The following is a 27,921-nucleotide window of genomic DNA, read 5'->3' on the forward strand; positions in this document are numbered from 1 at the left end:
CCTCACCAGACACTGAATCTGCTGGTGCCTTGATCTTGGATTTCTCAGCCTCTGGAACGGTGAGCAATGCATTTCTGTTGGGTATAAATTACGCAGTCTAAGGCATTTTGTTATAGCAGCCTGGATGGACTAAGACAATGCCCTTCAAGATCTTAGGGCTGCCTCTGTCGTCCTCGTCTGGACACTGAGCTCTTTGAGAATTGGGACTTCATCTTTAATTACTCTATCCCTAGTTTTAGCATGTCGCTTGTAGTAGATACTTAGTAATTATTTGTTTAATTAATTAATCAAGTTATAGGAAAATGTGATGAGCACTTTTTTTAAAAAGAGCTAGATCCCAAAACAAAACATTTAGAATCATTATTGGTTTATTCTTGGGTGAAAGCATTTTTCCAATAGATATATTTACAATCTTTTTTTTTTTTTTTTTTTTTAAGAATGTTTTGCTGCCGCCTAGGCCGGAGTGCAGTGGTGCCATCATAGCTCATTGCAGCCAGCCTTGAACTCCTGGGTTCAAGCAATCCTCCCACTTCTGCCTTCTCAACAGCTGGGACTTCAGGTGTACACCACTATGTCCAGCTAATTTTTTCTATTTTTGGTAGAGATGTGGTCTTGCTATGTGGCCCAGGCTGGCCCTGAACTCCTGGCCTCAACTGATCCTCCTGCCTTGGCCTCCCAAGCGCTGGGAGTACAGGTGGGAGCCATCATCCTCAGCACTTTTTTTTTTTTTTTTAAGAGATGGAGTCTTGCTATATTACCTAGGCTGGACTCAAAGTCCTGGGCTCAAGTGATCCTCCCAAATAGCTAGGACTCAGGTGTACACCACCAGGTCCAACTCTACAACAGGTATGCTTATATAGAAGCGTGAAGAATACATAAACCTCGATGAGGCTGCTAAAGTTTTCATTTCCCCTAGGAATCTAAGGCATCAGAAGACTATTTTTTTTAAAGATTATGTATTAGATATAGAAGCTGACTCCTGTTGAGCAAAATGGGGATAGTAAAAATGAAAAGGACTTGTAAAAAGAGCAGTGTGATTTAAGTAAAACCATCTCTGTGGGTAATTGCTGCTTTGTTTTTCTATCTCCCCTTTCTATTCTGACGAGATATAGATAGAAATTGAAATGGTAGTTTTGAAAGAAAGCTGAAAAGACACAAGAGACTGGTTCAGCCTAGAAGGATATAGAATTATCTATGTAATGGCCAGAAATAGTAGAAGAGAGCCTGGACCTCAAACCAAGAAAGGCAAGGTCTATTAATGACAAATACAGAAAAAAAAAAGTGGTGGGGGGGCGGGGAAAGGAGGGTTTTAAAAAATAAAAGGTAATATTACATTGCTTATATATTTTACATTCTATTTCTATGGTAATAGGTTAGCAAATCAGGTTGTTGCTAAGGGAAACAAGAATTTCATTCTGAGGCAATCATGAGAATTTTTCTAGAATCATCTCTTTATTGCTGTCTGCCCAGAACAATCTAAACCGGTAGTGGGAAGAGAATCAGTGTAGAAAGACAACATTGACAAGGCCAAACGACGACGTAGTGACTCACTGAGTCCTTGCACTCTCGAGGGAAACCACCACCTTAGAAAAAGCCATGCACTTTCGGCGGGGGCTTAACCACGTTAGGTGAGTAATCGCTTCGAAGACTCCAATGGCAGCTTTGTTAATGTTCAGTCTGTATGGCCTTCTTAATATGTAAATGCCAAAACATTAATAACTACTAATAACATTAATAGAATGCCAAAAACACTGCAGGTACAAATATCTAGTGTGATGGATCTCTCCTCCCTTAGATCTTTATTCATATCTCACCTTTATTTATTTATTTATTTAGAGTCTCACTCTGTCGCCCAGGCTGGAGTGCCTGGGTTCAAGCAATTCTCCTGCTTTAGCCTCCAGAGTAGCTGGGAGTACAGGCTCTTGCCACCATGCCCAGCTAATTTTTGTATTTCAGTAAATGATCCACCCACCTCGGCCTCCCAAAGTGCTGGGATTACAGATGTGAGCCACCACACCCGGCCTAAATCTTACCTTCTTAATAAGCCTCCCAGGCCTTCCTGTCTAAAATTACACGTCCCTGCTACTCTGTAACTTCCTAAACCCTTCCCTGGTTTATTATTCTCCTTAACCCCAATCACCATCTAACATACTATAGATGGTATTTTACTTATTTGTGTTTATTGTCCGTCTCTCATTAGAAAGTAAGCTCAGTCTACAGCCATACCACCCTGAATGCGTCCAATCTCTTCTGATCTCGGAAGCTAAGCAGAGTTGAACCCGATTAGGACTTAGATGAGAGCATGTAAGCTCAGTGAGAGCAGGAATTTTTCTCCATTTTGTTCTCTGCCGTCTCTCCAGCACATAGAATCATGCCTACCACTCAATAGCTGTCCAAAAACTATGTGAGTGCATTAGCGAGATCCACTTGGACCCACTGATGTGCAAGAAGATGATTTTAGGCTGAAAACATCAGAAAAACAGCAGCAGCAGAAAAAAACCTGATCTAAACTTCTTTTGCAGACATAAGCAATGCCTCCTAAAATATAACCTCCAGGAGGTTAATGACCAAAGAGGAGAGATGGACCACTTGCACCTAGAGGAGATGTTGCATAAACAAAACCTTATCAAAACTTTCTGTTCCTCACACTTGTTTCTCATTAGTTCCCCACCATACACTTTCTTAAAGTCCTAACCCTCTTTCTTACTAAGATGATATATAAACACTCAACTGTAGCTGTTTAGGGAGCCAATTCTTTGTGTAAGTCTCTTTCATTGACTTAGCATTGACTACATGAATAAACTTTGGCTAGGCACAGTGGGCCACGTCTGTAATCTCAGCACTTTGGGAGACTGAGGCAGGCAGAGTGCTTGATGCCAGCAATTCAAAACCAGCTTAGACAACATGGTGAAAGCCTGTCTCTACAAAAAATACAAAAATTAATCAGGTGTGGTGGTGCACACCTGTAGTCCCAGCTACTCAGAAGGCTGAGGTGAGAGGATCACTTGAGCCCAAGAGATCGAGGCTGCAATGAGCCGAGATCGCACCACTGCACTCCAGCCTGGGGGACAGAGGGAGATTCTGTTTGAAAAGCAAAACAAAACAAAAGAATAAAGTTTGTCTGTTCTCCTGTTAACTTGTCTTTTGTCAGTTAATTTGCAGGCCCCTGACCACTGAACATAATAAGCTGGCAGAAGAAAAAGGTTTTTCCCTGTTCCCAACAGAATGAATGAATGAATAACAAATTGATACTCCTATCATACAATACTATAAGTGATGTATTTTCTCAGTCAGGGAAGTAACTGAGTATTCAGTTTCATATCTGTACAAAAATAGAAATAGGATGTTAAAAAAAAGTTTTCTACATGATGATTCCAAACTGACTGAAATAAATTCTAAACCATAATTACTAAGGTATATGAGTCCAATCATCAGAAAAGAAAACAGTAAGGTCTTTCATCACCCTGCAGATATTTGAGTCAAACGAAAATAATGTCACTTTTTTTCTTTTGTTTTAGATAGGGTCTGGCTCTGTCACCAAGGCTGGACTGCAGTGGCGCAATCCTAGCTCACTGCAGCCTTGACCTCTCGGGCTCAAGCAGAGAGGTCCATATGGATGGGAGGCCTTCTCCCATCCATATCTCTCTCCTCCCAGTTTGAGCTATTAGGTTGGTACAAAAGTAATTGTGGTTTTTGCCATTATTGCTACAACCTAATATTAAAACAACTCTGGTTTTGTCACTGCCCAGCTTCAAACCCTTCAGACTGAATCTCTTCTGCTTGGACACCTGGCACCATGCGAGCTCATGTGATTAAAAAGGGCATAAAGCCACCATCCTGCCATGGGACATTAACAGTCCAGTCCAGTGCTGGCTACCAGATTACAATGCATTGAGAAGAGCTAGGCCAGAGGAGTGGGCCAAAATGCTATGAGAACAGAGAAAAGTAAGATGGGGAGTTGAGAAATGATTCAAAAAGAAAAGGACACAGGACCTGGATCTGAAAAAATACGGCTTTGGTCACTAAGTGGGACTGAGCAGAAAAGCTTGTGAGGTTGGGCATCTGCATGTCAAGCCCAGAGGTCGGAGAAGCATGGCCACCTGGAAAGTGGAAAGGAGGTTGGCACCGCTGGACCACAGGGTGGAAAGCAAAGGGGAAGCTACAGCCAGAAGGGTGAGAATGTTGTATGGTGCAAATACCTCCTTCTACAAAAAGGAGCATCAGCTGGGCGTGGTGACTGTAATCCCAGCACTTTGGGAGGCCCAAGTGGACGGATCACTTGAGGTCAGGATTCAAAGCCAGCCTGGCCAACATGGTGAAACTCCATCTCTACTAAAAATACAAAAATTAGCTGGGCATTGTGGTGCATGCCTGTAGTCCTAGCTACTTAGGAGGCTGAGGCAGGAGAATTGCTTGAACCCAGGAGGCGGAGATTGCAGTGAGCGGAGATTGCACCACTGCTCTCCTGCCTGGGCAACAGAATGCGACTCTGTATCAAAAAACAAAAAGAAGCATCAAAGGTTTTTAATTTGGGGAGTCACAGGATTAAATCTGTATGAGAGATTTCTCTGATAACAGAGACAAATCATGAGACATGTTAAGCTATGATAGAGGGTGAAGACCTGAGATCAGGGGAGTGACCAAGAAGATGAAATGAAGGGGCTGCAGGAAAGAACAGGCATGAGGGATTAAGAGGGGATTGAGAGGGGTTTCTCAGGAAACTGGCTTGGGTTACTGGGTAGATGCCTCTACTCTTAATGAAGACGTGGAAGGCAGGAAGAAGAACAATGGAGACCAAGGCTGGTTAACTCTCATCAATTGTTTGATGATTTCAATATAAATGTATTATAATAATAACATATTAAATTACTTAAGATGTGAGTTCATGATCCTTGAGTCAAAAAGCATAACTTTGAATCAAAAGAAACTGATTTTCTTTCTGTTAAAAGACAGAAAAGTCCATCTCTGAGAAGTGGTATTGCATTATGTTTGAAATAACCTTGTACAATTTATACCAATCTTGGATATTATTTTTAAAATTAGAGGTAGGAAATGACATTAAAGATCTTCTTGCTCTTGGCCTGGTGCGGTGGCTTACGCCTGTAATCCCACCACTTTGGGAGGCCAAGGCGGGTAGATCACCTGAGGTCAGAAGTTCAAGACCAGCCTGGCCAACATGGTAAAACCATGTCTCTACTAAAAATACAAAAATTAGCTGGGCATGATGGTGGGCGTCTGTAATCCCAGCTACTCAGGAGGCTGCGCTGGAAGAACTGCTTGAACCCAGGTGGCGGAGGTTGCAGTGAGCCGAGATCATGCCACTGCACTCCAGCCTGGGTGAAGAGCGAGACTCTGTCTCAAAAAAAAAATCATCTTTTCAACTCTAACTTAAGGAATGAAGTAATCTTAGCCCAGCAGGAGTATGAACTTTGGGGTTATGAAACTGACTGCTGGCAAAGTCAGAACCAGGGCCCAAGGCTCCTGACCCCAGCCTGGAGTTCTTAGTAGATCCAGCTTGAATCAGAAGGAAGAAGGGGCTGGTGACCTGAAAGAAGCCGAATCCCTCCCACAGTTGTACTGCTTCAAATAAACTTTATTGTTCCAGTCAGAACGAAAAACAGTTCTTGCTTTGGGCTTCTAAGAAGTCTTTCAAATTCTAGGAATTAGTTTCACATTTGTAGTTTATAGAACCACATTAATAGTTACTGTTTGCTGACTGCTGACAACACCCTAAGTGAAGTTAAAAACATGAAGTAGCATTTCCTGACCTTTCCAACATTTTTATTTTGTTCTGGGCCAAGGTAGCCAAAGGCTTCAAGGATAATTGACACACGTATTGAAACAATTCTAATTCTACCTTCAACTGAGGTAAACATCTGAAAATAATTATTCTGCATACAAATCTTAACTATTGTGTTAAGACGATCTCTAAAGTAATTCTTCTTGTTTCCACTGTAAAGAACTGGAAGTGGAGGAATTATTTTTAGTTTGTTATTCATGGGCTGAAGTTTGAGTTCAGTTTGTGGTAATGAAATTAAAGAATTCATTTAAATCAAATATGCAGGATGCTGATAAAATAACTTTAATAAAGAATGTTGAAAGCATCTAAGAAATGTAACTAAATACATAATGGAGAGTTATAAGTTATGCAAAAATATATGTTAAGGCTTAATAATTCATATTGGAAAGGTGCCCTGGCTACGAAAGGACATTCAGGGAGAGGGACAACCATGATGGATCTCATCATCCTCCAGTCGAGAGCATCCCTGTAAACATGCATGCATTCATGTTTTGCTAACAGAACACCCACAAAAAACATCAGCAATATCACTAGCTGGCACAACGGCAAACTAAGCCAAGACTCTTGAAGCCAGTCTGCTTGAATTCTTCCTACAGGCTCTAAAGTCCATTGGGAATACTGTAGAAGCCATTCTGGGTCAGAAATTTTACATTAATCTAATGAAATGCAAAGGATAGAAATGTAAGAATGTTTTCTTTTTTTTTTTTTGAGACCAAGTCTCACTCTGTAGCCCAGGCTGGAGTGCCATGGTGCGATCTCGGCTCACTGCAACCTCCACTTCCCAGGTTCAAGCGATTCTCTTGCCTTGGCCTCCTGAGTAGCTGGAACTACAGGTGCACGCCACCATGATCAGCTAAGTAGAGACAGGGTTTCACCATGTTGGCCAGGCTGGTCTCAAACTCCTGGCCTCAAGTGATCCACCGACCTTAGCCTCCTAATGTGCTGGGATTACAGGCATGAGCCACCACACCCGACTTCAGAATGTTTTCTTTTCTTTTTTATTGAGATGAAGTTTTACTCTTGTCACCCAGGCTGGAGTGCAGTGGCACAATCCTGGCTCACTGCAACCTCTGCCTCCCGGGTTCAAGTGATTCTCCTGCCTCAGCCTCCTGAGTAGCTGGGATTACAAGCACCTGCCACCATGCCCAGCTAATTTTTCATATTTTTAGTAGAGACGGGGTTTCGTCATGTTGGCCAGGCTGGTCTCCAACTCTTGACTTCGTGATCCAACCGCCTCAGCCTCCCAAAGTGCTGGGATTACAGGCATGACAGAATGTTTTCTAATGTTAAAACAGAATCTTTGCACTTGCTTGAAAAGGCTGTTAGGCGCACTTTGATGAATCAGAGCAATATGATACAAGCTGTGTTTTGTGAGGTCAGCAGACTGACTAAAACTCTCTGGATATTACTAGGAAGAAACCTTAGCATTTCCCTCCTTCTTCAGTTGGTGAGAGTGTTTCCCAGTGCTTGCACAGAATTGCCTAATTAGGGAGGGTCTCTCACAAAGCTCACCCATATACTACTGCATACAGAATAGGGGATCTGGGACTGGGTCCACCTGCTAGCTCTTTGAAAAGTCTTCACCCCTTTCTTCCTTTACATTATAGAAACCTGGGGCTTAGAAAAATCAGCTAGCTAAATTCGAAGGCGATTAAAGCTGTGTTAAGCTATGCATATGGTTTTTAGAATAGTTCCCAGAGTAGAGCCTGCGAACGGTTGATTCAATCGGTTATAAAGACCAACCTTGTGTAATACGGTTACCACAGCCTGGCTAGGCTATGCATATTTTGGGTAAGAAGCAGTTAATTCCTGAAAGGAGGGTATGAAACAAAGGATAACTATCTCTGGTTAAAAAAAGAAAAAAAAAAAGCCAGAAATTTGTAGCATTGCAGAAGACTTTATGAATTTTCCAGTCATCCCCTTCATAATTCTATATTATTGATAGAATTGTTTCATTTTCAATTTCTTTAAGTTTTACCTTGGCAAACTGCTGTGTATCAACTGATGCAAAATGTAACACAGAAACAGAGATAACAAGGTATAATCAAACGAGCCCTGAAGTAGGAGTCAAGAAAGCTAATTCCTAACAATCGCTTGAATAAGAAATAAAAAATTGTAAAATATAAAACATACAAAAATAAGAAGTATTATCTATTACTTCTATAGACAGCAAGCTAATGCATAGGAATTTTTTTTTCCCAAATTAGGTCTGTCATCTTTTAACAACTTTAATGAAAGGGCCTTAGGCTTAACTCCAAATATTAAAGCTATACAATTGCTAGATAATCATAGAACTTAACTACAGGCAGAGTTAACAACTGGCTATTATTATAGGCCAGGTGTGGTGCTTATCCCTATAATCCCAGCACTTTGGGAGGCCGAAGTGGGAGAACTGCTTGAGCCCAGGAGTTCAAGACCAACCTGGGCCACAAAGTGAACTCCCATCTCCACCAAAAAAAACAAAAAAAACAACAACAAAAAGTTAGCTGGGTGTGGTGGCATGCCCTGGCTGAAGTGGGAGGATTGCTGAGCCCAGGAGGTCAAGAGGCTACAATGAGCCATGATTGTGCCACCGCACTCCAACTCCAGCCTGGGCAACAGAGCAAGAGCTGGTCTCAAAAAACAAACCATTGATTATATTAAAAGTTTTTCTCAACTGTTACCTTACTAATTCAGTGTTTTATAAAATTTTAGTTTATGAGATGACATTATCAATGTGATCTAATAAATAAGTATGCCAATTAGACTGGTGAGTGACAGTTTCTTCAATTTTACTTTAACATTAAAAATATAATTTTCAGTATGGCTTGGAGGTATGAACTGAGTATTTGTGTCCTCTCCAAATTCCTATGTTGAAATCATAACCCCAAGGTGCTGGTTATTAGGAGGTGAGGCCTTTGGGAGGTGATTAGGTCTTGCAGGCAGAGCAGAGTAACATTAGTGGCCTTGTAAGAGAGACCACAGAGAGCTAGTCAGCTTCTTCTATCATGTAAGGACACAGCAAGAGGGCACCTTCTAAGAAGAACAGGCCCTCACCAGACACTGAATCTACCAGCACCTTGATCTTGGACTTCCCAGCCTCCAGAACTATAAGAAAATAAATGTCTGCTGTTTATAAGCCATATTGTTTATGGTATTTTGTTATAGCAGCCCAGTGGACTAAGATACTTGGATTCAGAGTTCTCTCCCAAGTCAAACACTGGGAAGAGCTTGGAGAAAATGGTGGCCATGTGTCAAGCCTGGAGAAGTGTCATCCTTCAGACACTGAAGATGCTGAAGTCAGCATTCTTGACACACTCTAGCATTGGTCCTTGCAGTGGAGGAAGGCTCCTCTTCACACAGCAGACATGGCAGAGAAAATGGACACAAACTAAAAGTAGGTATCCAGCAGTGAGGTGCAGTGGCTCATGCCTGTAATTCTAGTGCTTTGGGAGGCTGAGGTGGGAGGACTGCTTGAGCCCAGGAATTCAAGACCAGTCTGGGCAACATAACGAGAGCAAGTCTCTACAAAATAAAACAAAACCATATAAAAGTAGGTATCCATAGTGATCTGTGTCCATCAGACATTAGTAAAAGGATTCCAGTTGAAAGGAACAACATTTGAAGTAACTGTTATCCCCTCCTCTCTTAATTCCATTAATCTTCCATGGTTTCAGGTTCTCTGGGTAGCATATTAATGCCTGCCACAAGGGTGCTATCAACCAGAATCTTCACTGAATCTTCTTTGTCTGAATTGCACGTATCTCAGAGGAGAATAGAAAATGTGTAAGGACACCGTGGCCCATGCGTTGACACTGTCATAGATAAAGCATAGTTACTTGCTATCAGATAAGTTAAATGCTAACACTTGGTGCTACGGAATAAAAATTCTCCAATGTTAACTTTTTAGCCCTTTTTTACCAAAGGGATTCCAGAAGTTGTTTTTAACATTAAAGGAAAGATAGTCTCCTACCCTTCATACACCCTGCCTCCTGCCTCAGTAAGGCTTCAAATAGTTTGTTTTAAAATGAACTCTAAATGTAGATGGACACCTAAGTCATTACCTCCAGCGAGTCACTTTCACAGTCTCCTTCCTCTGTGCTTCTCCCCTTCTCTTCGGTAATGGTGTTCACCATCTCAAAAAACCTACAATACAAGTTAGCACATTAGCATCCATAACACAAACAATAGTAAATATAAGCAAGTACATCTTAAAGTGACTTCAGAACCAAAACTAAGAGCTAAGAGAGTTTCTAGAACCAGGCAATAACACACTATCACGATCATGTGAAAATACAATTTTCAAAAGAAAATACAGGTTGATAGAATTTTCTAGAAATTTCTAACCTAATGCCTCACTTCAAATACATTTTCTTCAGGAACTCTTCTTGGAAAGTTTTTTTTTTTTTTTTTCTGGAGACCATTTCAGAGACAAGCAAAGTGATTACGGTGACAAACAGATTGGCATCCTGATCGCTGTGGCTAGTCCGTTCAGAGAGGAGGCTGATGGTTCACAGACATAAAGCCGGGAAGCACTGTGCACAAGGGCTGATGATCCCACAGGCAGGTCAAGCTATGCGATGCCAGCCCAAGGGAAGAGCAGGTTATGGTGTGACAAGAAAAGTTTCCCTAACACAACTCAGAATCTTTCTTACCCACCCATCCATCTATTCATTCAACAAATACTCACTGAGTGTCTACTAGGATAAAGAACTGTTCTGGTCATTGAGATCATGATGATGAACAAAGTCTGTCTTGGAACTTGGACCCCATTGATGGAGTTCTCATGTGGTGTCAACTTCCTCACTCTTCCTATCTCTATACACATTTCTTGAAGGTCCATGACAAGAAAAAAATTCCCAAGCATGATTGGAATAACAGTATGCACTCATGATGATTAAACAGCACAACGAGTGAGAGAGAAAAGCTAGTTCAACCAAAAGGAAGAATAAAGTGAAAGATCAAAAGAAAAAAAATCTGGTCTTACAGACACAATTTAAGAGCTGGGTTAAGGATTTGCATCAGCCACTCATGTAAACATTTTCAGTATGAACATCTCTAGGCAGAATATAACACTCAGCAGTGGGATGGGAGCACTAGTGTAATTTTCAGAAGCTTGCATTCTGAAGTCTCCTGTGCCTGGTTCAAACCCCAGATTTTTATGCTTATTGACTACATGATTTTAGGCTATACTCCCCAGGACTACTTTTTTTATTCTTTTCAATACAGATATTAATACTACCCATCTAATGGGGTTTCTTTGAAGACTGAAATATTCGTCCTGGGGCACACACTTCATAAATCTTAGCTGTAATTATCATAGAAGTAAGTCAACAGACTTGAGAGTTTAAGTGTAAGTGGAGAATTAGTCCATACAAGAGCTAGGAATTTTCTTATTTCCAAGTGTTTTTTTTCCCTTACCATATGTTTTATGATAATAAAGATAAAGTTTGAGCCAAGAATTGTGGATTCAACAAACACTTTTCTTTTTCACACCAAGATAAAAATGAACGACTGTATATTGTAGCTAGCGTATCAGTCATTTATAATGAAGTTAAATAGTAATTATTTAAATAACAGCAATCCCCAGCGAAATTCTGAGTCCAAACTAACTTTCACCTATACTTTGGCTTCTAAATTATCACTCACTTCTCTAGTTTCCCACAGTCAATCATAGTGTTCTAAAGAAGTAAGAAGAATTTAATTATTAGCCCAAGAGAAACATACAATGGAGAAAAACACAAACATACAATGCAGTCCATGGATTTTTGGATGATCTCTTTTATTGGCATAGATCAGATCACCAGCTCTTAACCCAGGCTTCCCCCCACCAGAATGTCCAATATAATTAGTCTGAGGTGGGGGCCATGTATGTTTTTTCAAAGCTTACCAGGTGAATCTAACTAATATGAGCCAAGGTAAAGAGGTACTATTGTATATAATACTGAGATGATTTATATCAGTAAGTGAGCACTTAAAGTATGCATTATAATATTTAACAATTAACCAATAAGTCTTGGTTAATGTTTCATCTGTGGGAAAATAAGTTATGACTAAGATAAAGTTTGACTTATTAAAGAAACCCCCCCAAAATCTGTTAAATTTATGACATAATTATAAAATATTAGCCCAAATAAAATATTTCTATAACCACATAGCCAAGAATTCTTCACAGGAGGTACATGTTCACTCATGAGTTGAAAATAATGATCAGGTAAGAAGAATCTTTTTCACACACAATGATTAATACATACTTTTTACAATGAAGTTCTGTACAGAAATAGATTTGGAAATCATCAGAATTGTGGAGCACATAAAGAAAGCAGCATCTTTCTTCAAATTTAGAAATACTGAAACAAACAAACAAAAAAGCATTATTCAGAGAACTACCAATTCTTCTATGGTCCTATGATGAAAAAGAAATAAGTTTTAAATTCAATCCCATTTATATCTACGTTGTTTATAACAAGCAGTTATAAATAGCACTTTACAAAGTGACATTTCCTGCACCACACTACTAAAATTATTTACTCTTCTGAGAGGTGTCCTCCTCCTCATGTCTGCAGAGAGGTCTGCTCTAGGGTGTTGTAAGCACACGTAAACTACACATCCTTTCAACAGAGCAGGGAAAGGCATCCTGCCTACTACAGTATTCTGTGTGCTGGGAGGAAAAGCATAAATATCAACTGGCTGGCCGACCTCAGTGATTCTGGTGCTACGCAATCTGTAGAACAATGAAATGTTTCCAAAGCTAGGCAGGCAATTTGTGGAGGCAGTAAAAGCACCTCATTCGTTAATAGAGATTTTAGAGGAGTGAAGCAATGCACAAGTGCGCTCGGTTAGGACTCAGTGAGTGGCTGACTTTATGGCAATATGAAACAGTTTTGAGTCAGCCCACTAGGCCATGCTGTTTTATGCCAGAGATTGGCAACCATTTTCTGTAACAGGCCAGATAGTAAAATACTTTAGGTTTTGCAGGCCAAACCATGTAATTCTGCTGCTGAAGCATGAAAGCTGCCTAAGAGGATGCATAAATGAATGAACATGGCTATGTTCCAATAAAACTTTATTTACAAGACAGGTGGGGGACCAGATGTAGTCCATGGGGCATAGTTTGTCAACCCTTATTTTATGCCTTTGTGCCTGCTGTTCCTTCCATTTGGAATGCATGTCGTCTTTTACTTTTAAAAGAAACTCTATTCACGATTTAAGGCCCAGCTTAGACCTTACCTTCTCTCCCTGCCCTACTTCTGCCCTAAACAGAAAGACTTCCTCTTACACCTGTGTTTCTGAGTTTACTTCTTTCATTGCTCTTCTCACACTGTATTGTCATGAGTTGTTAAACGTCTGTTCCTCTCCCTGCTGGGCTGTGACTTCTTCAAGAGAGGAGTTGATGTCTTAGTCATTTTTGTATCTTTGGCAGAACAGGACTCAACATTTGACACGCAGCTCGTGCTCAGTTAATGCCCACTAACTCGAGCTGTGCAAGTTCTGAGGTGACGCAAGGCAAGCTGCTGACCTAGTTGGATTTTTTTCCATAGTTTGTCATCTCTTCTTTATGGAGGAGGAGGCCAGGAAAAATGAGCTCTCTTTGAAGTCACAGACTACAACTCAAGTTTCTCAGCATATAAGCCAGCAATAGTCAGATACTAGCAGCCTATGTCTAAGTCATAAATCACAACAACTGTTACATAGGGCTACCACACCTAATTAAAGAAAATGTATTCACTGGAAAATAGATATGATAAAGTGAAATTTACATTTACCATACTTTCTTAGTGGATTGCTTAAAAATGCAGCAATAAATAGTGAGTGCCTTGCTAATGACTGGCTTTAAAAAGTAAATATTAAGAGTACAGCTTTATTTGAGAAAGTATCGACCAAAAGATATATGAGTCAGTCCATCATCTTGCTTCTTTCTGTTCAGATCATTCATGAGGTAACAGGTAGCTTTACCAGGAGAACTCCAATTATTAGTGACTCAGACCGCTGTACCAATTTATGCTTTAATAAAACCAATTATTATTATTCCAAAAGCAACAGGATATTGCATAACCAGACTGCAAAAATCTGTTGTCTCTCATTGCTATGATGTGGGGGTAAACAGTGGTAAGCACATCTAACTTGGTTTGAAATTTGCAAGAGTTGATTCAGCATGAGCTTCAATAGAACAATTATTTAAAGACTTAACCACTGACTCTTGATTCTTTAAAAAAAAAAAAATCTTATTTCTAAATCCCAAGAAATGGCATTTTCTGAGCTACTGGCATTGGGACAGCAGTCAGAACTAAACCAAACTGAAGTTCACCACTGTAATCTCAAGATCATTGCAGGAAAAGTGACCTCACGGAAAGTTTTGTTTTGTTTTTTAAATGGACTCCTTATCATCTGAAGTTATTAATATTAGTGGCAGGGGCTGGGTGGGGTGGCTCACACCTGTAATCCCAGCACTTTGGGAGCCTGAAGCGGGCAGATCCCTGAGGTCAGGAGTTTCAGACCAGCCTGGCCAACATGGTGAAACTTTGTCTCTACTAAAAATACAAAAATTAGCTGGGCATGGTGTCGTGTGCCCGTAATCCTAGCTACTTGGGAGGCTCAGGCAGGAGAATTGTTCAGACCTGGGAGGCGGAGGTTGCAGTGAACAGAGATCATGTCAACTGCACTCCAGCTTGGGCGACAAGAGCAAAACTCTGTCTCACAAATAAAAAATAATAAAATAAAATAAAATAAATAAAATTAGTGGCAGGATATATTCTGGTAGATGGCATGTGTGCTTTGGACCCATGCAAGGGGAGATGAGTTCCTGGTATACCAAAAGGACAGAAAATCATCCTATTATATAAACCAACAGCTCCGCTAAAGAGGAACTCCACATGGCTGAGTGTTATCTACATTTTGATTCTGGTCCACAGTTCACATTTACCCCACAGTTACCATATTTTAAGTAGGTCATGAGCACAGAGTCAGCTCAACCAGCAGTGAACATTTTGTTGCAAATCTTTTCCCATTGGAGATAGTGACGCTGAAGAAGGTCGGGTGTTTCCACCAATTGAATGATTCTTGACATTCTTTGTATTTTAAAATCAGGATTAAAAGTTCTATCCAGCTCATGAATAGTGGAAAAAAATATCTTACAAGTAAACAAAATGTACCAAGGAAACTTACCTCACTCCCCTGACAGAAGAGGCACTAAAATTCCACTCATGTATACCTTTCTAGAACAACAAGAAAAAATAGAGTCATCCAAATGGAAAATAACATAACAACCATAATTTTTTTTAATTATTTTTAAAGTGATATACACAGTCATTTTTCCTGGTACACTATTTTCATGAAAGAATTATCTGGGTGGAAAGCACGATTCATTCTCAAGTCATAAGGGTAATGTTTACTCTACTTAGTAATTCCTGTACTTCAATAAAACAGCTTCCAAAAGATCCTAGGAGAATTAGTCTCATTAAATTCTAAAACTTGATTCTAGTAATAACTGTTGTGTGTTAATTTTTAAGTAAAAAAACTCAATGATCAAGGTGATTCTATTAGTACAGTTGAGAAATATTTCTTTTCTGAGAAAGATAAACATTAATTTGAATAACATCTCGGCAAGGTTTTAAAGATAACTATTTCTGAATTATCTTTAGTTAAGATTTCCAACTAAACAGGCGGCTCTATGTCTTCAGAAAGTAGTAGAGCAAGAATGTAGTGCCCATCATAACTACAAGGTATTGCTACCTAATTTATGCAAAATTCCATGTGCTAATAAAGTTTGAACATAAAAAATTTGATTGTCATACTATAAACATGGGTGATTTGCAGAGCGAAGGTAAAGAAAAATGTGGGAATTTATTTCTTGAGTTTATTACTAAAGCTAAGATAAAATTATTATCAAATTCACATGTCCCTAAATTAATTACAAAATGGATCATAATCCCTTTAAAAATGTGCGACAATATAAAATTAATAGCATAAATATTTTTACAGAAATAAAGTAGTTTATCCATGTGTCTAAGTTGAGCAAGTACAGTACAGCAATAAACTGACACTGAAATTCAATTCTATAAATTTAAAACAACCAGGAAAAGGAGTTCTTACCCACCCACTGCCAGGAGGCTGAGGTCTGGCCTGGGTTAATGAAATGGGTGGCAAAGCCTTGTGGCTCTGAGGTGGCCTAGAACCCTCCTTTTGGCTAAAGCAACTCAAAAGCCACAATTTATATCTAGAGCCCATAATTCTTTGCTAGGTCCATGCAACTTAAAATAAAAATAGATCCTCTCAAGTCAGATGTGAATTTACTAAAAAGCTAGTTTCAGTGCATATCAGTCAGGTCACGGGAATGTGACCTGAATGAGCACAGAGCAAATTTTGTTGCATGAAGTCCAGGAGGGAAGATACCATAAAAAGGTACTCATGGCATGTGGTGGCTCTCTTAACCAGAGTACAGAGGGAGTGAAATTAAAATAGCAGCCTCCAGCTTCAGCTGGTAATTTGGAAAGTTGCTTCTAAATCCTGTTGGCCTCAGGTGAACTTCTAAATATATATATGACCCAGGAGCTGCAGCTGTTACCTGTACACTACTTGTGTGCAATGCAGCCTATCCTCAGAGCCTGCAGCTGAGCTGCTTTCCAAGACCACGTCCAGGAGCAGGAGGTGGGAAGCAAGTGCAGAGCTGAGGCAGTATGCAAACCCGCCCCTGAACACAGCAAGTGGCAGATACTAACAAGACAGCGCTGGTAAAACGCATCTTCTATCAATCCTTTTCTGGGAACAGCTAAGTAGAAATTTTGGACTGGTTTCGTAGGAAAGGAGTGGAGTATTTCCAGAATGCTTGGTTCCTGAAAAGTTGCCAGTGCTGCCAGGGAACGTTCCATTTCAGTGATGTAAATAAAGCCCAAGCCCTGAGATGGAAGGTGGAAGGAGGCCTCCCTCCCCACCTACCTGTAGGACCCACCACAAGGAGGCGCTGATGAGCTACAAAGCCAACAGGTAGTTTAAAGGCTCCTGAGATCTGTCTGGGAATTAGGGAAAAGAGCCGGTCCAAAGGCAGCGCTAGCGATAATTAGCCCCAGCAGGCAAACCAACACTCAACCTAATTTAATCAGCACAAGCACCATTTTCTAGGAACGGGTTAGCTGCAGATCCCAGGCCCCAGTTAGGGCTAGAATAGGAGCTGGAAGTTAATGCTGTATTGACTGAAAGTGGCAGGAGTTATATTCCCTCCTTCTCCTCTGCTGATAAAAAATAAATTTTGCCCAGGTTCAGGTGGCAATGTTTATGAATGGTGAAATCGGTAAGTCTAAATTGGCCATGGCAAGTTTATTTGCCTTGCTGGGGATAGGTGTAAGCATGGTCATGTGATACAACTTACGGTATAAAGGAGAGCGCTTGGCCCTCCTCCCCGGGATGCCGCCTGTGTGAAGTGATTCTTGGAAGAGCTAGCTACTTAAGAACATGAGAGGAACACCAAGAGTATGCAGAGAAGCCAGAATTCAGAATTCTGTTGCTGAAATTTCCCTCAGAATCACCCCACCTCAAAATTTATTTTTTTCATCCAGGCTGGAGTGTAGTGGTGTAATCATAGCTCACTGTGGCCTGGATCTCCCAGGCTCAAGCGATCCTCCTGCCTCAGCCTCCCAAGTAGCTGGGACTTACAGGCACATATCACCAAACCTGGTTAATTTTTAAAAGTTTTTTTGTAGAGATGGGGGGGTCTTGCTACGTTGCTCAGGCTGGTCTTGAACTCCTGGCCTCAAGCAATCCTCCTGCTCTGGCCTCCCAAAGTGCCGGGATTACAGATGTGAGTCACCGTGCTCAGCCTATAATTTCTTGTAATATGAAATACCATTTATTTAAGCTGCTTTCAGCAGGGAGTTTGCAGCAGAAAGCATCCTTGGTGGATGAGAGCATCAAATCATCTTAATCTAGAATCTGGGGTAAGCATGTTTCCCTCATAAATTTCCTGGGCCTTCTGTGAGTGGCCACTGGCTGGAGCTGGAGTGAGGGAGAAGAATCAGCACTTAATCTTCCACTAGGCCCCTGCCTTTGCTTGATAATCCATAAGATAGGCCAAGGGTGCCCAAACTTCAACCCCTAAAAGGGGGGGGAAATTCTAAATAACCATTTAAAACGTCCTGCAAATAACTTCTCTCTTCCTCAATCTAAGTTTTTCTTTCATTGTACACATTCAGACTTTCTTCAATGACTAACTTACTTTTTAGCAGCAACTATTCATTCAACCAAGAGAGAACTGTTAAAAGATTGGGATTTCAATTAATTTTACCCCTGAAGGTAGAGTAGCTCTCTAAGAGTCCCTGGGCATTGGGAATTGGTATATAATGTGCTTAAAGTTTTGAAAGTTGCAGTATAAAGTATATACTAGCTCACAGAGCTATTTATTCCATATTTTAGAATAAAAATAGAGAAGGAGTGACTAAAGAAATAAGCATGATAAATGAAAAGCTACATTCTCTATTCTAATTTTAGGAAAAAATTTTAAACATTCTATGATAAAAGCAACCCATGTTTAGTTTAACATAAGACCTATTAAACTGGTTGCTTCTCTGTTAGTTACAGTTGTTTTAAAGTAACATGGTAATAATAAAGTTTTTTTGTTTTTATTGCTTGTCCTCCTTCCAATTTTACCACTTTTATTTTTAAAAACTGAGAAAATGGTAGTGATAATCAATACACTATGGTTAGAATCAGGGTTTGCAAAGAAATTGACATAAATTCAGAATGGAAACTGATACAAGAAAGCTTCAACTTTTGAACAAGGAGAATTTTTAGCACTAAAAGTTATAGGAAATAAGGACAACATAAATATAATTCTTCCTGATCAAAAGATGGTGAAAACGGAAAACGGACAGTCCTCAACTTAAATTTGTAACCCTATTTCATGCACTTGTTTATATCCTAATATATATCCTAATATTTCTTAGCATAATATAAAAATTGTCTCTGTAATTGTCACGAAACATAAGAGAATTAATACGAGGCTCACTTTACTGAGCAAAGAACCTCTAGGAAGGAGAAAACAGTAACAAATAGCTGGAAATAGTACTCATTTTCCAAAAATCTCTGGCTTACTTTCTGTTCTTTTTCTGTCTTCCAAATTCTTCTGGCTCTCTACTCCTTCTCTAGGCCTTGCTAATCGCTAATTCCTTTAGCCTCACTCTGTTTCCAAGTGTCCTTGGATAACCTTGCTCTTTTCAATCAAGCCTTTGAAAATCTCCTCCTCCAGTCCTGCTCTCGTCTCCATAATGTCCATGTCTTCTAACTTCTCTTAGTTTTGTAGTTTCCACTGGATGATTACTGTAGCTCAGTTTGTGAGAACATGTATGTATATACCTGCATACATATAAAACAATATAAATATTGCACTGCACTGTAAAGCAATATCACTAACATGTATATACATAGTTACATTGATTATTCCCAATTTTGCCACTGGATGATTCCACTTGGAGTCTTGCCATCAGTTTCAACTAAACACGTCCAAAATGAAATTCCTCATGATTCCTCTACAACTCAGGTTTTCCTTCTAAGAATCCTACCACCTTTATCAATGCAATCAAAACTTGAGTCACCTTATACCTATTCCCTCTTTTTAACCCTTCTTCCTAATTCGTGATTAAGTCATATACTTTTCTTTCCAAATCATCCATCCTTTTGCAGTCACAATTGTATTATTCCACTCTAGGATCTCTACCTGCCTCATATCTAGCTAGTTCCTCTACTAGTCTTCTCTGTGACCCTCCAGAACCTCAGACTTCAGAAATCAAATGTCAAGACCAGATCAATTTTATAGCTACACTAGCAACCATTATGGAGCACTTGTTCCAAGTCACTTAGCACTGTGCTAAATGATTTCCATTCATCCTCTCATTTAATCTTCACAACAATTCTATGAAGTACTATTATTCTCATTTTACATATATGGCAACTAAAGCATGAGGAGTTGAAGTGGATGCCTAGGCCACGAAGCATGCAAGAGCTAACGTCAACCTTCACACCTATGCACTTTGATGCTGACTCTGGGTTCATAATTCATATTCTGTTCTGCCTTCACGCCAGCTCTCAGATTTTCAGAAACGTGAGTGACGTCCTGTTTCCTACCAACACATGCTTAAAATTATTCTTCCTAGCTTACATAGCACTGTAGAGTTTTATGTCATCCTGCCCACCCAATCATATCTCCCACCTCCCTCAACATGTTTCCCCTTGTGGAAGGAGTCAGGCTCTCCCAGCCCCTGAACGTCCCATGCTTGCTTTCACTGTGGTGCCTTGGTTGGAATTCTGCCTTATTCTTCTAATCCAGTTTGTCTTCCCGTGTTCGTTTATCTCTTCCAGTTCAATGCACAGCCAAAGTACAGGTTCCACTTCCTTTAGAAAGCCTTCTCGAAGGGCTCCATGCCTCACTGATCCGCCTCCTCACTGAAGGCCACAGACCAAGAACCTATAGTGTCCTCTTCAGGAACCGGCACAGTCCCAAAGTCCACAGAACTCAAAAGAATGCTGGTAGATTGATTTGCTCTACTATCATCTCAACAGTGCTTTCCTCGGGTGTAGCGTGATGCATTCTAACATAATGAAAATGACATGTTAGAAATGTTGCTGATGGAGGTGCTGGGGCAATGACTTCTTTCAAAGTCTTCCCTCTATTACTTCACTCATGGAAGTGAGTCTCATGGGAAGCTATGTCTTAGCTGAAAGCCTGTCTTCAAAGTCCTTTGTCAAGGAAGTTTTCTGTTATGAATAAATTAGTATCACAAGTAACTTTTTCAAGTGTTTCTCCATACAATTGACACTCCTATTAATGAAAAAGAATCAAGCTTCTGACTCTGAACATAGTGGCAAATATTGGCATGTGTAATTTGGGGCTTGTTGGGTGATCGAAGATCCTTAAGTTACCACAACCTATTGGTAGAGTGTCTCTAAAATTCAGATGCAGCCAGTTCCAAACTGACTTGTAAAAGTGTCAGCTAGGACAGTGTTTCACAAACTGGGATTGGAGAAAGACCACAGTTCTGAAAGATGCTCCTCAGTATTCCTCAGTGCTACTAGATGGACTCGGTGTTGAGAATGTAAGAATGGATGGTTTTCTCCAAGCTTATTATGTAATTTCACGTTGCCAACATTTAGTGTGCCTGCTAAAATACTAAGTTACAAGACTTAACATGACCAACTTTATCTAAATATAGAACAAATTAAAATATAAATAACATGCATTCTGGGTGCTGTTTAGTATCTATTCATTTTAAACACAAGACAATGCCCTTCCTAGAAACTACAGCACTGGGACCAGTGATTTCTTGCCACTCTGATAGAGGTCACAGGGCCTGGCCATGATTGACATCCAGGAAGGATCTGTCCCAGCTGACTTGAACGTATCAGAACATGGGACATTCTTCTTGCTAGATTATGGACATGCTGTGTTGTTTTCCTGTTGAACTTCCTAAGGTGGTGGTTCACACATGTGAGATCTGAGTGTACCTCATATAATTGTCCTCAGTAGGTCTGACATGCAGATTAGGAATCTGCAATTTATTTTATTTTATTTATTTTTTGAGACAGAGTCTTGCTCTGTCACCTGGGCCAGAGTTCAGTGGCACAATCTTGGCTCACTGCAACCTTTGCCTCCCAGGTTCCAGCAATTCTCCTGCCTCAGTCTCCTAAGTAGCTGGGATTACAGGTGTGTGCCACCATGCCCAGCTAATTTTTGTATTTTTAGTAGAAATAGGGTTTCACCATGTTGGCCAGGCTGATCTCGATCTCCTGACCTCAAGTAATCTGCCCACCTCAGCCTCCCAAACTGCTGGGATTATAGGCATGAGCCACTGTGCCCAGCTGGAATCTGCCATTTAATTAAACCAGCTCCCTGGGTGACTCTAATGCTGGTGTTCCAGGGAACCACATCTTGAAAAGCACCATCCCCAGGAACCAGCTTAGCCATAAAGTCAAGGATGTAATAATTCTTGAGCTACTACAATTGAGTAATTTAGCATGTTTACATCTCTATTAAAGTTGTTATCAACCATGGCTGCACATCAGAATCATGGATAAATCTTCATAAAAATCAATGTGTCCAAGCTTCACTCTAAGTATAAAGGATTCCAACTCAGTCGGTCTCCTGAGATCCAGGGTATTGCAGATAATTCTGATGCAGAGCCAGGTTTGTGTACCAGTTCAACACCAACAACCTCCCAAATGATTACTCCCATGCCATTTAAAGAGCAAAGCAGGGTTAAACTCTGGGGTTTCAAAGTTAGGATTTAGTCCATATAATATGTACACTGCAGTCATTTATAATTGTTTTTGTTGTTATTGTAGTTAAGACATTGAACATTTATTATACACCAGGCTCTGTGAAATGCACTCTACCAAATTACTTCATTTAACCTTCACAACAACCTTTCGAGGTGGACATTATTACCTCATTCTATAGATGAGGACACCATAGCTTGGAGAAGACAAGTTGCCCAAGGGCAGTGGTAGGATTTGAATCCAGGTCTATTGATTCAAGTCCACATGTAAAAAACTGCAAGCCCATACTCCCAAATTTACTTCCTGATTCTACTTCCTGCTTTATTTTTCCCTTCTCACCACTGAATATACCTATACATTTATTTATTGGTTTATTGCCCTCTCTGAGTGGAAAGCAAGCACCACGAAGGCACGAATTTCACTCATTTTGGACACAGCTGTTTCCCCTAGGTTCTAACACCATGTCTGGTAGTGCCTGTCCAGAGTAAGTGCTCAATAAATATTTATTAAATGAGTAAGTTGATGAATAACGGTTAAATAAAATTATAAGGGCATTCTGAGAAACAGTTACAAGAAAGAAAATAAATTAACGATTTTTCCACAAGACTTCTCTCATATCTGTTGGTTTATCCTGTGGACTGAAGCCAGGTCCTGAAAATGTCTGTTTTTAAAAAATAGTAGGATGATTTGTACATGCATTAAAACTGATGAATATAGAAGTGGAAAGGCTTATCCACATGACTGCTATGAACGGAAGTGAGACTGTTTTAAGATCCTTCTCAAAATAGGTGGTCGCACAGCCCACCTCACTTTGTGCACAGCACACACTGAGTCAGTGGCTAATCTGAGATTTAGCAACTACTTAGATAACAAAACAGCTAGATGTAATGATAACTATAATGGTACCAGTGTAAGATTAAAAGTGGCATCATTCTGACAGGCTTCCTAAAATTAACATATGCATCTTTTATGTCAGGTATTTTAAGTATTAGTTCTTTGGTGCATAACTTACAGCATGAATTTACAAAAGAGAAATATTCCAATTCTGAATATGCTTTGGATGGTTATGCCATCTATAATAAAAATCCAAATAGTTCAATTATATTTTATTAATATTGATGAAAATTCATAATTCAAATTTATCAAGTTTTATAATACAGAATGCATTTATGCCAAGACAGACACACAGCTGAGCTATTTCTTCTTAACTAACACAGACATTTGCTGGAGTATGTAAATGCTAGAAGGGTGTAAAGTTCTTCATTACTAATGCTCTTGTGTTAATAATTGCACAATTTACCTTGTCATCAGGAAGCACGTGCCAAATAGAGATTGTCTTTTCCTCAACTTCATTGTTGATGGACAAATAAGAAGGCTGATAGATTTTGGTTGGTTCTAATATTAATACCTTGAAAAGATAAGGCAAAGAAACTAATATCAGTGACTTAAGATTGAAACCACTTAGAGCTGCTGTAACACCCCACCACCAACATAAAGGATTATTGGATGAGCTTCTGAGTCTGTTGCTGGAGTAAACCATTTCAACTTCTGATTGCTGTTATTCCTATAAATCCTTCAAGCATTTTACAGTATTTATCAATTATCATAAGGTTCAATAATGCATCACCTTGTATTGCTAATAAACTTAGAAATAAATTTTTGAAGTCCATATATGGGCTCAGCTATCCTCAGAGAATCTACTAGCAATAACTTTTAAAAATCTTCTATTTTATCATGTACTACATAAGCTATTTCTATAAATATAAACGTGTCAAAGAAAGACAGAAAAGGTCCATACATAGAACGTCACATCCTTATTTTAGTTTTCTGCTATCACACTTTATCATACAGATGTAGTAGTATGGTTTTCATACCCATGTAAATAAATTTAGAAATGGTTTTAGTTATTCCTGAGTTTTATATATAAACCAAAGAAACAAACTTAGCTATATGAAATAATAAACACGTTTTTGCACTGCCTTCCAGATGAAACTGGCATCTTCCATAATGATATATTTAGCCTTGTAAGAGAAAAACAGAAATAAAATTTGTTCCTATTTTGAAGTTCTATGAGGGGTATGTGATAAATGAGTTGAGAATCTCCATCAAAGGACTGCATGAAATATTATATTATTACTAATATCTCACATTTGGAGTGAATAGTACTAAAATAATACACATGCCCTGGTTTCAAAGGTGCTATGATTCATTATCTACTTGTATAGATGCTTAAAGGCATCTTCCTGGCCCAAATTTCCTAGGCAGACTTCACTAGGAAAGTTTAAAAAAGAAAAGTCAATACTTAACTATTAGAGAAACTGGAATAGTCTTTCTACTCTACTGCTTAATACTCAAGCAAATTACCTTTAGAACTAACCTTGAATCAAGCAAGTTTTCCAAATAAAAGTGGAGGAAAACTCCTTCAGAAGGCACCATCCATAAGGAATTACAAATTCATAATACAGTAAAACAACTCTCAGAAAGAAGGCAAAAGAATCTGGGCGTATTTGTTTTACTCCAAACTTACCCTAACGGTGTGTTTACTTAAGGTACAGGGAACTAGAGAAAGGGAGGTAGAAAAAACAATTTTTCTTTACTCTTTGAATATTAAAAATGTTAAGGGCTCAAAGAATTCTCAGTCAGGCTCTAGCTGTGAAAATAAGATGGGCTATACCACAAAAAAACACACGGTGAGAGCCCATAAGGGAACATATTCGGACTAAGGAACAAACTCACCCAGTGAATCAAAATCTTAATTCCAATCAACAGAGACATAAGCGGTAATGATGAATAATGAAAATCATTTTCCCATCTAAACTTTGCAGAAATGGTGCTCTCATATCTGAGTATCGCAATGTATATGAAATCAAAATAATAGAGAATAAAAGGTGGGTTTCCCAAAACATCATCCAACTCTCTTCATTGACAAGTGAGAATATACCCCGTTCCCAAATTATGTGGGCACACTATTATATTCAACAGAAGAAAAGAAAAGCACCAGCTCCTCTCTTGTTAAATTATGTCTTTATTGTCATCTTAATACTTCTAACAGATAAAATCTAGACTATGTGTCCGTAACTTGAGACATGAAATAAAAACAAGGTTGTAACTATCACTGTCTTAATATTTGTTGAGCTCTTTGCTCTATCCTTGAAATGACAAAATGTGAGAAAGGCATAGCACACATTACAGAGGTCACAGAAAGGCTGGGAAACAGACCAGGGAATGGAGGCAATTTGATAAAGCCTTAAAGCTAGATATACCTCACTTATTAGTTTATATATTCTTGCTTTTAGTTTGTTTTTTAGGTTAATATTATAATTAACTGCTAATTTCATGTATCTGAATCAAAAAGGAAAACTGCAAGGCCTATAAAGAATACATATTAACCAGATGTTTAAATTTCTACAGGGTCTTTGAAGTACCATACTTCTCTCCTTCCTCTCTCCTGACATTAGATAATGAGTTGATGGTCTCCAAACTTTTCAATGTAAGAAGGAAAGAAAATATATCAAGAGGAGAGCTAAGAAAAAAGAATAAATTAAAGTGATAAATGATGGTACCATTCAAATCATTTCCCAAGTAAACTTTCAACTTTCTTTTGCCCAGAGTCACAGTTAATTCTTGGAGAAATGAGAATGAATACAGTATTGAGATAAATAAAAACAATCAAATAATATTTTCTAAAATAGGCCATCCTGGATTTTATTAGATCATTTCAAAAGAAGGATAATGTTATCATCCTAATCAACACCTACTGCAACCTTTGTAGTGTGAGCCACGGAAGATGCTATGCTGAGGACACGACAAGTTGCAGTGACCAAGATCACCCTACAAGTACCAAAAGGCTGCATTTCTCTATGAGGGAGAGCATTGGTGGCAAATTCCAGAAGTGGTTACAACTTATTACCCAAATACTGGTCCTGTTTTTCTGCTATGCTATCATGTATATTAAGATTTAAAAATCATCTATATGGTTTCCATTATTTTTCAAAGCAATATCTTTACAGTTTCTGCAGTGCTTCATCATACATGTAAATATAAGAAAACAATCAAGTGGTTAATTCTAAAGCAATTTCCATTAAATTTGGAGCTTCTTGGGAGACTGGCATTTTCTGGAACTCACACCGGTGAAGTCGTTGTAGGAAAACTCAAGAACTACAAAATCGTACAGTTTTGTCCTCTGTGTAACAACAAACTATGGAAAAGAAATTTTGAGCACCTGAGTTATGAATTCTGATGTAGGAGTAGTATTTAGAGATGAGTGGGAAAACACTGCATTTTAGAGTCTTGTCACAAAAAGACCTCAAATAAGCCACAAAGTTTCAAGAAGGAAATGGATTGCTGAGAAAAATCAAATATGCCATAAATATGTTGGCATGATAACACCTATGTGCCTACCACTCACAGATAACTAAGTGTTAACATGCTGTCATATTTGCTTCGAAATGTTTTCTAAAGAAATGAAATGTTGCAAATAAAGTTGAGGTCCTCAGGATCCCTTACACAATTATATCATCCCCTTCCCAGATAAAATCCCAGAATATTCAGCAATTCCCATGCCCACCAGCAGGCTCTAAAAATGCTCTTGTCTCCACAATGGTGTCAACTGTTGTAAAATGTTTTAATTCTCTGAGTCCAATGGGCAAAAAAAAATAGTGTCTCATTTAATTTGCATTTCTTGACTAACCAGAAGTTAATTATCTCTTCATATAAATTTTTTCTTCTTTTATTTATTTATTTATTTATTTGAGATGGAGTTTTGCTCTTGTTGCCCAGGCTGGAGTGCAATGGCATGGTCTCGGCTCATCGCAACCTCTGCCTCCCAGGTTCAAGCAATTCTCCTGCCTCAGCCTCCCGAGTAGCTGGGATTACAGGCATGTGCCACCATGTCTGGCTAATTTTGTATTTTGAGTAGAGACAGGGTTTCTCCATGTTGGTCAGGCTGGTCTCAAACTCCCAACCTCAGGTGATCCACCCGCCTCGGCCTCCCAAAGCCCTGGGATTACAGGCATGAGCCACCACACCTGGCCTCTTCTTATTTTATTTTGCTTATCACTTTATACAGGATTTTTTTGCATATTAGGCAAATTGACCATTTTACAGTTTTATAAAACATTTTCTCCCTGCCTAGCAGTTTCTATTTGGCATGTTCACGGTGTTTTTTTCTGTTTTGTTTTTTTTAATCAAACAAAAATATCCATTTTTTTATTGAAATCAAATTGGTGAATATTTTCCTTTGGGACTTATAAGTCCCTTTCTTGCTTAAGGATGCCTCTCTCAACTGGTGTTTATACCTATATTCTCCTAACTTCTCACTTAATATTTTCCGATTTATATTTTATATTCACTTATTTACATTTATGACAGACAACTGTCAAATATTTTTTATATTCACTTATATTTATATTATGACAAATTCATATGAAAAAAATCTAAATGGGCTCAAAGTGACTAATTTGAATGGTTTCCTTTCATAGCCAATTTTCTAGTTGATCAAGTCAACAGTCAATTAAATACCTGAATTCTACAGTCTCTTCTTTGACTACATTTACTGCTACTGAGAGCAGCAGCTAGAGGCACGCTGCCAGCTCATTCTAAGGTAAGTATTTTCCTAGGCTACACATTATCTAGGCTAGAAAATGAAGTGTTTCAGTTAGAAAGGCTTTCGATTAAAGACCCTGCTGAGCTCAAGGCTTCATCTGGAAGCAAGAGTAAAGCATGCTCATGTGAGCAATGGATTTAGTTAAGTGAAGTAGATGATCCTATCAACAAGAACTAGAAAACCAGATTTTGCAAAAAGAATTGAGAACTGTCACCACCTCTGAGTATGGAAGATAGAGATTAGAGAGCTCAAAGAGATTTACGGCATCACTTTGATG

General features: G+C 39.1%; 1 protein-coding gene and 1 long non-coding RNA gene across 2 annotated transcripts in view; one reads left to right on the forward strand and one right to left on the reverse strand.

The window, feature by feature from the left end:
* Nucleotides 1-27,921, reverse strand: part of MAP3K5 (mitogen-activated protein kinase kinase kinase 5) — a 248,516-nt gene that overhangs the window by 74,520 nt on the left and 146,075 nt on the right. Inside the window, exons 11-14 of the mRNA XM_017863432.1 lie at nt 23,340-23,447; nt 14,945-14,994; nt 12,034-12,129; nt 9,844-9,925 (exon numbers count right to left, since the gene is read on the reverse strand). Coding sequence (XP_017718921.1) covers nt 9,844-9,925; nt 12,034-12,129; nt 14,945-14,994; nt 23,340-23,447 — 336 coding nt within the window. The remainder of the gene's footprint in view (nt 1-9,843; nt 9,926-12,033; nt 12,130-14,944; nt 14,995-23,339; nt 23,448-27,921) is intronic.
* Nucleotides 1,471-20,545, forward strand: LOC108522969 (uncharacterized). Its single transcript, XR_001883658.1, has 3 exons — nt 1,471-1,628; nt 8,948-9,176; nt 20,126-20,545. It is a non-coding gene; the product is annotated as an uncharacterized LOC108522969 (long non-coding RNA).

The sequence above is a fragment of the Rhinopithecus bieti genome, unplaced genomic scaffold (assembly GCF_001698545.2).
Source record: "Rhinopithecus bieti isolate Rb0 unplaced genomic scaffold, ASM169854v2 scaffold_65275, whole genome shotgun sequence".
NCBI classification, from domain to species: Eukaryota; Metazoa; Chordata; class Mammalia; order Primates; family Cercopithecidae; genus Rhinopithecus; species Rhinopithecus bieti.